The sequence below is a fragment of the Anoplolepis gracilipes genome, chromosome 7 (genome assembly GCF_047496725.1).
Source record: "Anoplolepis gracilipes chromosome 7, ASM4749672v1, whole genome shotgun sequence".
NCBI classification, from domain to species: Eukaryota; Metazoa; Arthropoda; class Insecta; order Hymenoptera; family Formicidae; genus Anoplolepis; species Anoplolepis gracilipes.
In genome coordinates, this window is record NC_132976.1 from 4,702,932 (window position 1) to 4,717,019 (window position 14,088).

Sequence of the window (14,088 nt, forward strand, 5' to 3'; positions counted from 1 at the left end):
ATTAGAATTTATTACAATAATCGTTTGTGATATGTGTTTTTGTTAAAGTTTGCTCTTTACGAATTTATTCACGAAAATTATTTCTAAATTGACACAATCAATTCATTTAAATTAAGTTAGATTGTTAATTTTTATAATATATACCTCATGAATTCATGTTTAATTTTAAATAAAACGCGCAAAATGCGTAAACATGAATTCATTAGGTGATTCGATCGGTGGTATAAATCGTAATGAGAAAAATAATTAGAATATAAGGTAAGAATATATATAGAGATATTTCAAATATTTTCTTATAAACTAAAAAAGATATATATTTTTATTTGATATTTCTATCCCCACTTCTCAATTGCGTGTTATTTGAAAAACAAAAAAAAAGACATGTATACACTTCTTGCGCTCTATCCCTTCTCTCGCGCCAGCTGTTGGCATCACTTCTCTCCCCCCTCCCCTCCCACTAACCGGCGACGTGCCTGCTATGGCGATGTTTACAGCGTAGTCACGGCAACGGCTCATGTGATCAGTCGACGAACCGTCGCGCGCCGGGTAACAGTGGATATTCGCAGCGTGTAAGACTCGAATTGTGTTTCGTGTCACGCCGTGGGCGACCTGTTACCCTCGAAGGGTTGACAGCTCGACAATCGTACTCGGGCAATCCCGATTTCGATGAAAGGCGAAACGGGGGACCCGTTGTTCGTGCCGCGACGCATTCCGATTCGATAGTTCGGCTGTTCCGGGGAAAAGTGACGAGGGCGAATGTGGATCTGACAAGTACACGAGTGCGTGAGTCGCGTTATCGATGCGTGTTTTCTCTTTTGACGCGATGTCGTGAAAAGTTTCGTCGTCGAAACTTTTTAGGAGAACGGATACATATGAGTACAATCGTTCAATTTTCATAAAATGCTCGGTATGAAGTGTTGTACGAAATGAAGTGTGCCGCGAAATGTCAGCGCCGATCGCTTCCGCGAGATTCGAAACTCTTGCTGGACATTCTTCGTTCCCGCGAAACGATATAAGGCGGACGCGATTGGTACGAAAATCCGACGCGAAATGACGTGTCGTGTCAACGGATTCTTGCGCGAATATGATTGACAAACGATCGAGGAGTTTCGGGAATTTGAGTGAGAGAAAGAAGAGAGAGGAGGGTGTTTTACGACGTGACCTGACCTGACGTGACGTCAAATTGGCGGAAAAAGTTCGCGAAGTGATCGGTTAACGATCGAAAGGACAAGTTGAGAGAAGGTTACGCGATTTCACTACGTGTTATGGTTCGCGTATTTTCATTCGCGAGACGAAACGGTGACAGCGATGTAGCAGCGACGCGTGCGTCGATGAACCTCGAGGATAGATGCCTGGATCTCGCGATAGTGGTGGACCAAGGGTGGTCCCGCAAGGTTAGCAGTCCTCAGGCTCGTACGCCGCTCGTCGTCGGCGCCGGACACGGTGCTGCCGGCATGATGCCACGAGGTCTGCCGACGAGACGAGGCCTGCAGACGTTGGCGCTCGTTATCGCCACTGCCTATGCTACGATTCTGCTCTACCAAGCTGTCGCACCGCGTCAGGTATATAATTCAAGCTATCGTTATCGTTGTCTATTTTTTTATGTATACTTTGCCCAAACAAGTTTATTGCTTGTCGATGATTTCGACGTTGTTCGAATTTAGTTGAACGTTGTAAATATATATATCTTTCCAAAGCAGCAGTTTCTGCATATTATTTATTAAGTTTTTTATATTTTATATTTATATTTTTCTTTGTATATATAAATAGGAAAAATAGTTTACATTTAACGTGTTTGTAATTAATAATCTGCAATATACGTCAATATATCTATGAGAGCATTTTTTCTGCCTACTTTATATTTCGACAACGCGATTCGTGATTGCCAGTGTATAATATAGCTATATTTAGCTTGGGGTGTCTGTTCCTTGGAAAAATATGGAATTCTTTTTGTTATGGAAAAATCAAAGAATTCGTATGGAATTTTATTGGGACTTTTTGAAAAAAGTCTCAATAAAAAAGAATTTTAAAAAATTCTCTTTTTGTTAATTTTGTTCTTATATTGTAAGCAACCAGTAATTAATTCGTCGACAAGCGTCTCGATAATTGTGTTTAAAATATCTGTACAGTTATATTTCTTAATTTTGAGTAATAAGTAAAAATGTGTTATGCAAGTGAAAAATATTTATCTTATTCAGTTTTTTCAGTATATTTGCAAATCTAGTATATGAAACTTAAATGGTTCTGTGTTTTCCCTTAGCATGAGTGTAAAGCATTGTAAAACGCATAAAACAAAAAAATTATTTTAGAAAAAAATAAAAATTTAAAAAAAATTAAAATAAAATCTTCAAAATATTCTCTTGACCTGGAACTTTGAACAAAAATGCTTGAAACGTCAGAGAATTTTTAGGGAATTTTTTTTGCAAAATTTAATAGACCTTGATATTTCGATAATAATTGATAGCTATTGTTCGTTATTAAATAACAATTATGACAACGCGAAGCATCGTTGAAAAGATCGTATCAATACTTACAAAATTCTCTCGAAATTTTGATTGTACATTCTAGCAAATTGTATTACAGTGGATCGACGAGATGAATTCCGTGGCGGAAGTGAATAGCCGAAGCGTGATAGTGGAAGTGCCGGCGTCGAGGAAGTTAATCAGCGAGGAGTCGCCGGTGACGTTGCCGGTAGCGACGGCGACCATGGCACCGTTTGCGACGAACCTTAACGATGTATTTATCAGCGTGAAGACCACCAAACATTATCATCACTCGCGTTTGCTGGTTATCATCGACACGTGGTTCCAATTCGCCAAGAATCAGGTGAGTCTCATTTATTTGATCCGTGTAATGTCCGATATCCCGGATTAATTAGCGTCACTCGAGCGTCCGGTTTCTTGCCCTAGCTTATGATAGTCTTGTTACAAATATAAGGTAGAAAACATCTTCGAATCATGAGAACATTATTCAATATTTTAATATATAACATAATTTCTCAAAATTCTTTGCAAAAAATATATATTTAGAAATATATAAATATTTTGTGTATATACACAATAATTTAAAATTAATCATAGTCATAGATCTCGAGCTATTTAAATCTATTTATTAATTAAATCAACTATTTTTTTGTTTAGACACTTTATCAAACGTATTTAATAATATTTGTAACGTGTTTAATACAGTATTGCTTTTTACGGATACAATACATTTATGAGAGATTTATAACACATATTTGGATGAGAATAAATAATATTTCTTCAACGATATTTTGGAAAATGTCATTCGTAAAGAGAACTCGAGCGAGCGGCGCAAGGGCTAATCGTGTTAAAGCGTGATAAATGCATGTATAGTCTTATCGCGGCGTATTCATCATCGAGAGATTCAGCTACACGATTTCTGGAGGAACGGAATAGGCAACACTTTGTATACGATTTGTTGAGTCTTATCCAAGGGTATCGAAGCGTATTCGCGTGAATTGAGGTGTATTTGCGCGTATTTACAGTAGACCTTGTCGCAGAAGATCAGCGTGAATTCACGATCTCTTGCTCCGTGGGAATGAAATTTGCTCCACTTGTCCTTCCTCTACAATTTCTCATTGCATTTCTCCGCAAAATATCACTGATTTCTTTGATGCTCTTCATCAATAAAGAACAGTATCTTGTTTCAAATATGATTTACGCAACATTGTCATAGAATCAGTTTGTCTTTTTAGATACAAAAAGAAAGCAGCAAGTTTAATAATAATAAATAGAAATCTTTTTCTTTGATATTTACCTACTATAATAATATCGCTTTCTTTCTTTGTATATAAATTATGTAAAATTACATGTTTGTCTTTTAGATTTAAATTAATTTTAAATTATTGCATATATACATATATAATATTTACAGATTTATAAATATATATTTTTTGTAAAGAATTTTGAGAAATTATGTTATTCAGTTTTTATGAGAATTGATAGAGTAATTCTTGAATTTCTTGAACAAATGATAATTAATACTGATGAAGAGATCTTGAGAGGTTCTCACCGGTATGATAAATAAAGAAACGAATGTATAAAGAAATAATTCTTGTGCATCAGCAGCTTCCGCGTCCTTCGGTCTTTCTCCGGGTTAATATACCGTTCCTCCAGGTAATTGCTACTTGGATTTGTGCACGAGTTCACGCATTTCCTGTAGTCTCAGCTGATTCTCTCTTTTCTACTGTATACTCATCAGGGAAAGGATACAAGGTGAATCAGTCACAAGAGACATTGTCCTGTATTGTTTATTGATATCTGTTTCAATTTCATCTGTCCGATTTCTGATTTCTTCATGCTCGAATGGTTTATTTGGTTCTTTTCCAATTGGACATATTTTTGATCGAAATTTAATTTTGAGCAATAATTTCGAGTTTTTTTTACTATATTGTGCTCTATCTCGAAATCTGTGCACACACATTCCCTTATTAATTTATAATTATAATAATCTGCAAATTTAAATATTATTTAATATATCATTTATTTTATACTCAAATTAATATAATCTTAAGTTAAGGTTTAATTTTTAATTTATGTTAATATCTAATAAATGATAGTCTACCTTTTATTCAATTCTCGCATTTATGACTTTATTATAAATATTAAAATTTTATGTATTTTCTTTCTTTTTCGCGAAGTAAATATTTTAATACGAATTGATCGAAAGATCAATAGCGGTTTTTGATGCGTTATTTTCGCGACAGATTAGAGAAATGTATGATGGTTAAAATAAATTGTAGGATTATTTATTGCACAAAAATAACACAAAAAATTTTGATATTTGTAATAAAATCTTAAAGATGAGAATTGAATAAAAGATAGAGACCACCATTTATATTAAAATAAAGTCTTAACTTAAGATTATAATATACATTAATTTATAATTTTCATGTCTTTATTCACTTCGTGAATCCCAATTATTCTTTGCTTCCGACAATCTCACGTTTTTTCTTTGCATACGTCTGCGTTGTTCATGATTTGCGGTACGCATTTTCCGCGACGCGAGCGAGAAAAAGAGCGATGGGAATAATAAAAGTCTGTGTCCGGCTGTGCACGATTTCTGTTTCGTGGGAAGATCTCACGATTTACCTTCGACCCTGACGACCTCCGCGTTAACCGACTTAGTCCACGAGCATTCTCAACCAACTCACCTTTTCGTTGTTTCTTTCTCGATAATTAAGAGATGCACCGCGATTATGTGAATCGGCCGGAGCGATCGTTCTTTTATTCGCGAGAGTGATCGAGATTATCATTCTCATGTTCATTGTTACAGAGATTCGATGCATTTATTTATTGTCAGTATAATATATCATGCAAGAAACGATTATAATTTGATGTAAAAGAATTTTTATATTGTAAAGCTTATCGATTAAAACTGTTTGATATATTTATACCTATTTAATTGCACATATAAATATACTTTTAAAAGAGAAATAATTTAGTTATATATATATTTAATAAATAAGATTTGAACACACACACACACACATACATATTTCAAATGTTAATGAAATATATTCGAAAGAAATATTTGCCAAAAATATAATAAATAATTTCTATCGGTTAAAAGGCTCATTTTCTTTCCTTGTAAAATTAAAAATTCATGATTCATTTTACGGTAGATGATTTATCGCAGTGAAGATAATAGACTCGGCTAGAAACCTAACCACTTGCCTGAGGTTTCAAATTATCTGCGGACCAATATGTCTTGAAAATGCAGATCGGTTTCTTTAGATGCTCGCAATTTCTTTGTTTTGTTTTCACGAAACAATCTTAATGAGATAGATAGTAATATCATAAATCGAAAAAAACTACTGTAAAGTAGGAAAGAGAAAATTTCAGCACATCTTTAGATTAAAATTATGAAACATTATTAAATTATTTTTTATTTATTTTTTTCATTTTCAATTTTTTAATAAATTTTTTTATAATTTCGTAAGTTTTTCTTTGTTAGAAAATTGTTTCATAAAACATAAAGGCAATGTCTGATAGCAATTAATAAACATTATTGATATATAAAAAAAATTATTTTATTGTTAGAAACTTTAAAAAAAATTAGAGTTATATATGTAGAAAAATCTGATATTCTAGTATTTCTTAAATTACATTTTACAGCTTTAATATAATAATTTATTTTATTATTTTTAAGCCTTATCTTTATTTTTTTTCTTTGAAATTTTAAAATAAATTTCTGTGGTTTTTAAATAGAAAATACCGCGTGTAACAATTTGCTGTTAAGGTGTTAAGTTTCTCTCCCAAATTCGACAGAGGTGAGCGAGAGAGGTCGCAATGTTTTGATTATTAATACATCATATAATTCTTCAAGGAGCGCGTTTTAATAATGCGCTCCATTGAGGCGGAACATTGATTTGCTGTTGGCACAATCCCTGTATTCGTCTTTCTTCTCTCGGCTACTACCTTACCTTACGATGCTCTTAATGGTCTTTAATGGCCACATTTATATATCTCGCCACCTATTTCTTTTCTCGTACTTACGTGCCTGGTATTTTATGTGGCGTATAATGGGGTCAAGTCGTTAATAGTCACTCGACTCGCTTAAATTGTCCTCCCTCTCAAGATCTGCTCAGAAAACGCGAAAGCAATTGGGTTATATCTTGTTATACTATTCCGATTATAATATTAACAGAAATTACGTAGTTATAACAATACACATGAACATTTTTATAGTGATTGTCCCAAAATTCTATTTAAATTATAATTTATTGTTATTAAATATTTTAATAATTTGTTAAAAAAATTTTTCATATATATATATATATATATATATATGTATATACATAAACTTTTACTGTTTAATTGCATTTTAGAAGTATGATTCACAAAGAGGCCTTCTTTAGAATGTTGCTAAAGCAATTTTACGCTTAGTAACGATTTTTTATTTCAAACTCTGTTTCATGCCATTATTAAGATTCACAATTCGACGGAATCCTTTATTATGCCTTTCTTTAAATTTGATAGTCATGCCTTTCGATTATCGTGTCATAAAACGGAGGTGTGTGGATACACATTTCTAGGTACAAATTTTCGTGATTCATAAATAGAACCCCTTGAAATCTCGACAGTCGATCGCGGGTCAAAGTCTGGGTCTGTCGTTACTTAGAATGACTTGGCCGATATTGCAATCCCCCAATCGACGAAGGCCGTTTTCCATCAGTCGGAACTGGCTTCGGATAATTGATCGATTATTTCGATTAATTTAAGCAAGTCTTAAAAGATCCGACGCAATTTCGCACAGCGTGTTGCGGAGCGCCAATGAGAGCTCGCTGCGAATTATTTCCTCTTAATTTACATTGCTTTATATGTTCGATGAGTCGTTGTGGCGATTTGCAATTGTCCCGATACGATATAAGTAATTGTTGCATTCTATCAATATTTTTTTTAAGTACTATTTTTATTTTTACTTTAAGTACTATTTGATTTTTTTTTTATTAATTTACTTATATTTATTTTGTTATACTTATTTATTTATGAATAATTTTAATGAAGTATTTTAGATTATAGAGCAATTATATTAATAGTATTTATTAGGTTTTTAAAATTCTAATTAATTATTTAATTAATTTTTTATTGGATATCTTCTAATATTTTATTATTTTATTATTGAGTCAAAACTGAGTCACATTTTATCAAACATTGTCATTCTATTGATCGAGTTAATATTTATTTTATCACCAAGTTTACTTTTTGATAAACATATTTCAAGTTTTAGAGACAATTAAAAAAAAAATATATATATATATATATATATATGTATAATTTTTGATTATATATATTTCAAAAGTGACGTGTTCTATTTTGGAGATTGGCAGTAGGCGATGTTTGTGTTTCACGTAGAACGACCGTTAAGTTTCTTTCACGCTGTAAGACGAATTTGTCTCGTCTAATTAGACGTAATGAGCGAGACTTACACAGTTTTACGCCGCTTACACATCCATAAATGCCGGATACTTAATACGACTTAGGAGCAAAATGACGGACACGTGACGGACTCGGGACGACTTAACGAATTCTCGCGAAAAGCCCGAAGATCATCTTGACGATGGCTCTTTTAAGTACGACGTACGTGCGAGATTAATGCAATTATGTCGTTGTAATGCGACGCCGGTGCCACTGACGTCATCGCGATACATTCGTCTCTTATTTTTGTACGCAACGTTTATTCGTACCGGATATTCATGTTCTTTCTGGGAACGCTGACGACTTTTTCGGTCTCTTTCTTTTTCTTTATCTGCATGCCTCAGATAAACGCGTTACAATAGCAGCATCTTCTTACTCGCGTTATTTTTACGTTTGTTGTACCCCCGGATATCCGCTATAATTCTGAAAAAATATCAGCAAATTTATCGAAATACGCAATTCATTTAGTCTTAAAATTTGCTGATATATCAGCAAGCAATCGGCTAAATTTACATTTGAAAACTATGCCACTGATTAAATTATAGCAGAATAATTAAAAACGACCAAACTAGCCAAAAAATTCCTTTATTTAATAACACCATGGTGTTATTAAATAAAGGAATTTTTTGGCTAGTTTGGTCGTTTTTAATTATTCTGCTGTCTTTTAATCAAATACTAGCGATTTTTATCTAATAACTTTAAATTTGATTAAATTATGTTTGATTTATTTGTTGTCTCGTTAATTTAGTTGAAATAAACGTTTTAATTCCATTTTTTAAATTAAAATAGAGCATAAAATTACGCTGTAATTGTGATGAACTGACAATCGTGCGTTCTCTCGTGGAATTTTCTTCTCTTTTCCTATGGTTTGTGAGACGGGTATGATATATATAATATACATATCGCCGCGTGAAAATCATTGGGACAATGCCTCTGACGTCTGGAGCATCATTTCACATTCGGTCGTTCTTGCTCGTTCACTTCCTGAAGAGAACTACTCTTGGGAACTAAAAATAAGCGACTACTTTAACACGTGCAGTGTACGCCGATCGTAACGTAACGATGCTGCGATATGTTCGAGTCCAGATGCAACTTCTACGGAAGGGTGTGTGATGGGACAGATACAAATGGAAAGTCTCAACTCGCGGTGCTTCGAAATAAATTTTCCAATGTGACAGGACACAAGAAACTTGAATGGTCTTTGAGCAAATGTATGTTATTTTATCATAATTTTATGCTTGCTATGAACTTTCTCTCTATAAATGCTTTACCAAATTTTTAATCAAATTTTATTTTTAAATTGACATATACATTTTTAATCAAAATGTAACTAACAATAAAATGACAAACAAATTACTTTATATTTTTTATTTGAGGAATTTTATTTTATAGCCTAAGCATTTTTTTGTACATGTAATAACTAGAAAATCTTATGAGATTTAAATATTTTTTTATTTGACATTTCCGTGACGTAGTAGTACGAGTTATCTTTAGAATGCTGTTATTGTTATAAACAAATCAATTACGATCGAACCATGAAACTGTATGCATGTAAGAAATAAATATTATCCTTTAGCATCAAATTTTCTTTCAAATATTCTCATTTTATATTTTTTTCTTACTTATAATTTAGTGCTTAACATTTTGTAGATTTAATATTTATATCCCAAAGAGACAATTTTTTATTTAATTATTTTGTTTGATAATTATATAAGTCTCTTCATGATTTATTTCTAAATAAAAGAAATGTCATCAATTGTATTGATGTCAAGTGCATTTATAGCAAAGTCGAAACATTAAACTTGATACTTTTTTTTATCGAATATTCGTTTTTATCTCTTGTTCTATTTATGATTCCGTCTCGCGAATACAAATGAAAAGAGTATATCATAAAGTACTTCAAGGCTGTAAGATTTATTACGTATTACTGACGCGGATGGAGCGATCCGTTTCGAAGGGGTAGGAAAGGGATTGAAATTTATGATCGATGCGTGGTACGTGTTGTTTGCCTCGATAGTCTGCGGTAAACAATCAAGCGCGTACGTGCTGTAGCGTGATTATTGCGCCACATCGGGTGTGGAATCGAAAAAGGACTGTGTGTGTAATCAAAATATAATGATTTTTTTTTGTTTCTGTTTACAGACTTGGTTCTTCACCGATAGAGACGACCAGTACTTTCAAAACCAAACTCGTGAGTACTTGTTAATAATTTTTTTAACTATTTAAATCTGGCATGAGCAAAAAAATAAATTTTAAAATTATTTAATTATTTATGCTCGTTTACTTTCTTTTGTAAATTTTACTTAAAGAAATATAAAATTAGTTTTTAATACTGTTTAAAAATTTTATATAAAGTTTAAAAGTGAAGATAAAAAAAATAAGTTTATATTTAGTGTTTTATATTTAGTATTTTATTAATAAATTATATAAAAAATGAATTATATATATATGTGTGAAAAAAAGTAATGTTTAATTAAATTAAAAAATTTGAAAAATTTAATTTTGGAGATATTATATAATAATAAATTAATCGATTTTTGATATATTAATTTATTATATTAAAAATTAATATTGGTTCTGCTGAATTGATAATATAATAATAAAATATAATATAATAATAAGAAAGTATTATAATAATAAGAATATTAATAAGTTAACTATTAAAAATGAACAATTTCAACGAATTTAGAATAATAATTTCGTATTTTTTTACATTCAGTTTGTTACAATTTTATCGGTTATGTTTTACGAAAAAAAATTGTACTTGCGCGTTGAAAGTGAACGTTTTCGGTACAAATGGTTCTATTAAAAAAGACAGGGTGTCTACTTCTTGGAAAAACATGGAATTCTTAGGCTTTTGTATCTGGAAAAATCAAAGAAGTTTTATGGAATTTTATTAGGATTTTTAGGGAACTTTTTCGAAAATTCTCTTTTTGATTATTTTGCTCTTGTATGTAAACAGTCAGTCCTGTGTGTGAAATTGACATTTTACTTCATGGTAACTCATTAATTGTTAAGAGTTGTGATTTTATTTTTAATAGTTCTAGAATTCTTGATAAATTGAAGGAATAGTTAGTCCTGATAAAAATTATTAAAATATTAATTAAATAAATTAACTCGTCCGAGACGCTCGTATCTCCGTCTATAATAAATTAATTGTGCATATGTATAAGGCGTCTTATTGTAATTATTCAAATATTTTGATGCACAAATAAATACATAATTATTAACAAATAATAAAATAAATACATAATTTATCATTTTTATAATGATGTACAGAAAGGGTCATTAATGCCTTTACAAATAAAATGATTTATTCTCATCATCAGGACATATACATTTTTTATATACTATATATAAAATATATAATTGTATTGATATGTGCATAAATTCATTTGTGAAGATATTAATGACCCTTTTGTACGTACAAAGATGAAGGTTTATAAAAATATAAATATACATATATATATATATATATTTTTTTTTTTCTTGTTTATATATTCAATGTTTTAATGTAATATTGAATGTGAAGTAATTTTTAACGATAAAGAAATGCACATTTTGTACAAGTAAAATGCTTATCTTATGAAAGTTATTCAGTTTTTTAGTACATTTACAAATCTAGCATTTGAAACTTAAGAGGCTCTATGTTTGTGCTTTGTATGAATAAAAAATATTAGAAAACATATGTAATAAAAAAATTTACTTTTTAGAAAAAGTTATATTAAAATATTTTGAAAATATTCTCTTTACTTGGAATTTGAAACAAAAATACTTGGAGAATCAGGGAATTTTCGGGGAATTTTTTTACACGATTTGAGTAGAGACCCTGAAAAGAAATCCGAGCGAAATATGTATATTTCTCTCTTGTGTAATACAATGCGGATAATTAGGACGGCGGACCTTAATGGCTGCCCTCGTTTATGTGATAATTGCTGACGAAATAAACGCGTGTGCGGGAGCTTGTCTTGTTCGCTCGTGGAAGTCGAGTCGCTCGTTAATCATTTTGAAAGTTTAGTTATATCTACGTCTCGGGTCGTATGTTCGGAGTTGGATTAAGGTGCGGTTTATTTGGATAATTGCTTGAGGCGCCTTCAAATCGAGAGGACCGAAACAAGAAGCGATACCATTTCTGTCTGCTTTGTTATTTTATTAATTAATATTATGAAGCGTTAATCTATTAAATTTTTAGCAAATGATCAAGTAATCAATTTAATACATTTAATAATTTCTTCAAAATTAACCAATTTGCTAAACTTATTGTGCATTATGCAAATTTTTCCTATATTATAAATTATTAAAATAGTTTTTTAATTAAGTCAATATATAATAATATATTTGTACTTTTATTCTAGATTTGTTTTCTACAAGAATTTTACTGTATTTCAGAACCAAAGAAACGTAAAAATATTTCACTGTTTATCCTAGCTGATATTGTTCTTGTTTAAAAATAATATTATGTTAGAAAAACTTTATATCATGTATTTCGTTAGCAAGGGGCGTGAATTTGTTAACATGTCGGTATCGGATAATTATCTATCGATGGAAGCATTGGATGTCCAATAAAGAGAAATCGATACGTCGAAAGAGACAGAGAGCACGTGTGCAAATTGTTCGAATAGACTCGACGGGATTCTATGGGTATACTAGATGGACCGGTTTGCAAGTTCCTCACGTAACACACGTACGTTGCACGAGCCTACGAAGTAATCGATCGATCAATCGATCGTGTCAATAGCCTCCCTATATATGTGGAATTTAGAGCTTAATAGCAGGTTTTTGGAATAAAAATTATATGATATTTATCAAACACTATATCAATCATGTTAATTTGTTTAAATTAATAACATATTTTTTAATTTAAAAAATATATTTTACTTAATTAGTTATTTAATTAATAGAACATAATTGTTGAAGCAAATTTTTTACATTTATTTTTGACACATGATAAAAAATTACAAAGCGTTTTTTTTTTTATATTCGCAAATATCAGAAGTGAACCTATTGTTAAACATCTGAGATAATAACGGCAACGGTGAATTCTAACCAGCAATATCATTGCCAACCTACTATAGAACGCATCTCAATTGCACCCTCGGGCGCGGATGCGAATGACGAGCAGGCGGAGAGAGCGGATGATGAGAAACGGCCGACGAAGGGCGAAAAGATGTACCGGGAATGTGAATAATATTACGAAGCGGACGAAGAGAGAAGCAAGTTTTTGTTCGGTCATTTGAGAACAATCGCGATATTGTTGTTATCCTAGGACAGGAAAAAAAAAAAAGAAATTGTAAAGTGAAAGTATATTACGATCATACAGGATTCTTCTCGTATATTACGAGAAGATAAGATGGTATATGGAAAGTTCATTTGACTGACGAATACAGCAGTATAATAATCGAGGATATTCTGTCGCGTGTAAAAAAATGACGAAGTTTTCGCGGATTATTATGGCGTGCACAGGCGCCCCTTAATAAACTCGGCATTATTTCATGCCTCGCTCATAACTCGGACCACGCATTAGTCACGAGCGGAGGCTGGAGGAGCGTGGGTGGACACGAGTTCCGAGAAGGATAATATCGGGTGCGGAAGAAGGCAGGAGGAGGGATGAGCACGCGAACCCTCGGGCACCGTCCGACATTTGACCTCACCACGCGCTCTGCACCGGTTTGCGCCTCCGCAACGGCCATTTCTCATTACCGTTTCTACCTGATTCGAGCCCGATCCACTCTTTGCGGTTCACCCAGTTTGAGATGTTGCTGACAACTTCGCACGCTGGCGATCTTGCGTAATGACTTTTCGTGGAAGGAGGGAAGGCAGGACTATCATTTATAGAAATTCTCATTTTGCTCTTTTCTTTCGCAAATTATTTACATGTATTGAGATTACATATAGATTTTATTTATATAATAAAAAATCAATAGCTAAATTTATACAATAAATTTGTAAAGACTATCCTTTAGTAATGCAATTTCTTTAATGAATTTTTTATTTTTAGTTTTTCTCTTCGTTTTAAATTTAAATTAAAACAATTATCTCCCAATTAAATTTAAATTAAAACAATTATCTCTGACTTGCAATATTGATTGGTTGGCAAAGGATATACTCTATACATGTCTGCATCGCGATATATCCTCGAAAAGAT

General features: G+C 31.9%; 1 protein-coding gene across 1 annotated transcript in view; it reads left to right on the forward strand.

Annotated features, from left to right (window-relative positions):
- Positions 1-49: 49 nt before the first annotated feature.
- Fng (Fringe glycosyltransferase) overlaps positions 50-14,088 on the forward strand; it is an 88,097-nt gene continuing 74,058 nt past the window's right edge. Inside the window, exons 1-3 of the mRNA XM_072895321.1 lie at positions 50-1,562; positions 2,584-2,826; positions 10,086-10,134. Of these exons, the coding sequence (XP_072751422.1) occupies positions 1,266-1,562; positions 2,584-2,826; positions 10,086-10,134 (589 nt within the window). The 5' untranslated portion in view covers positions 50-1,265. The remainder of the gene's footprint in view (positions 1,563-2,583; positions 2,827-10,085; positions 10,135-14,088) is intronic.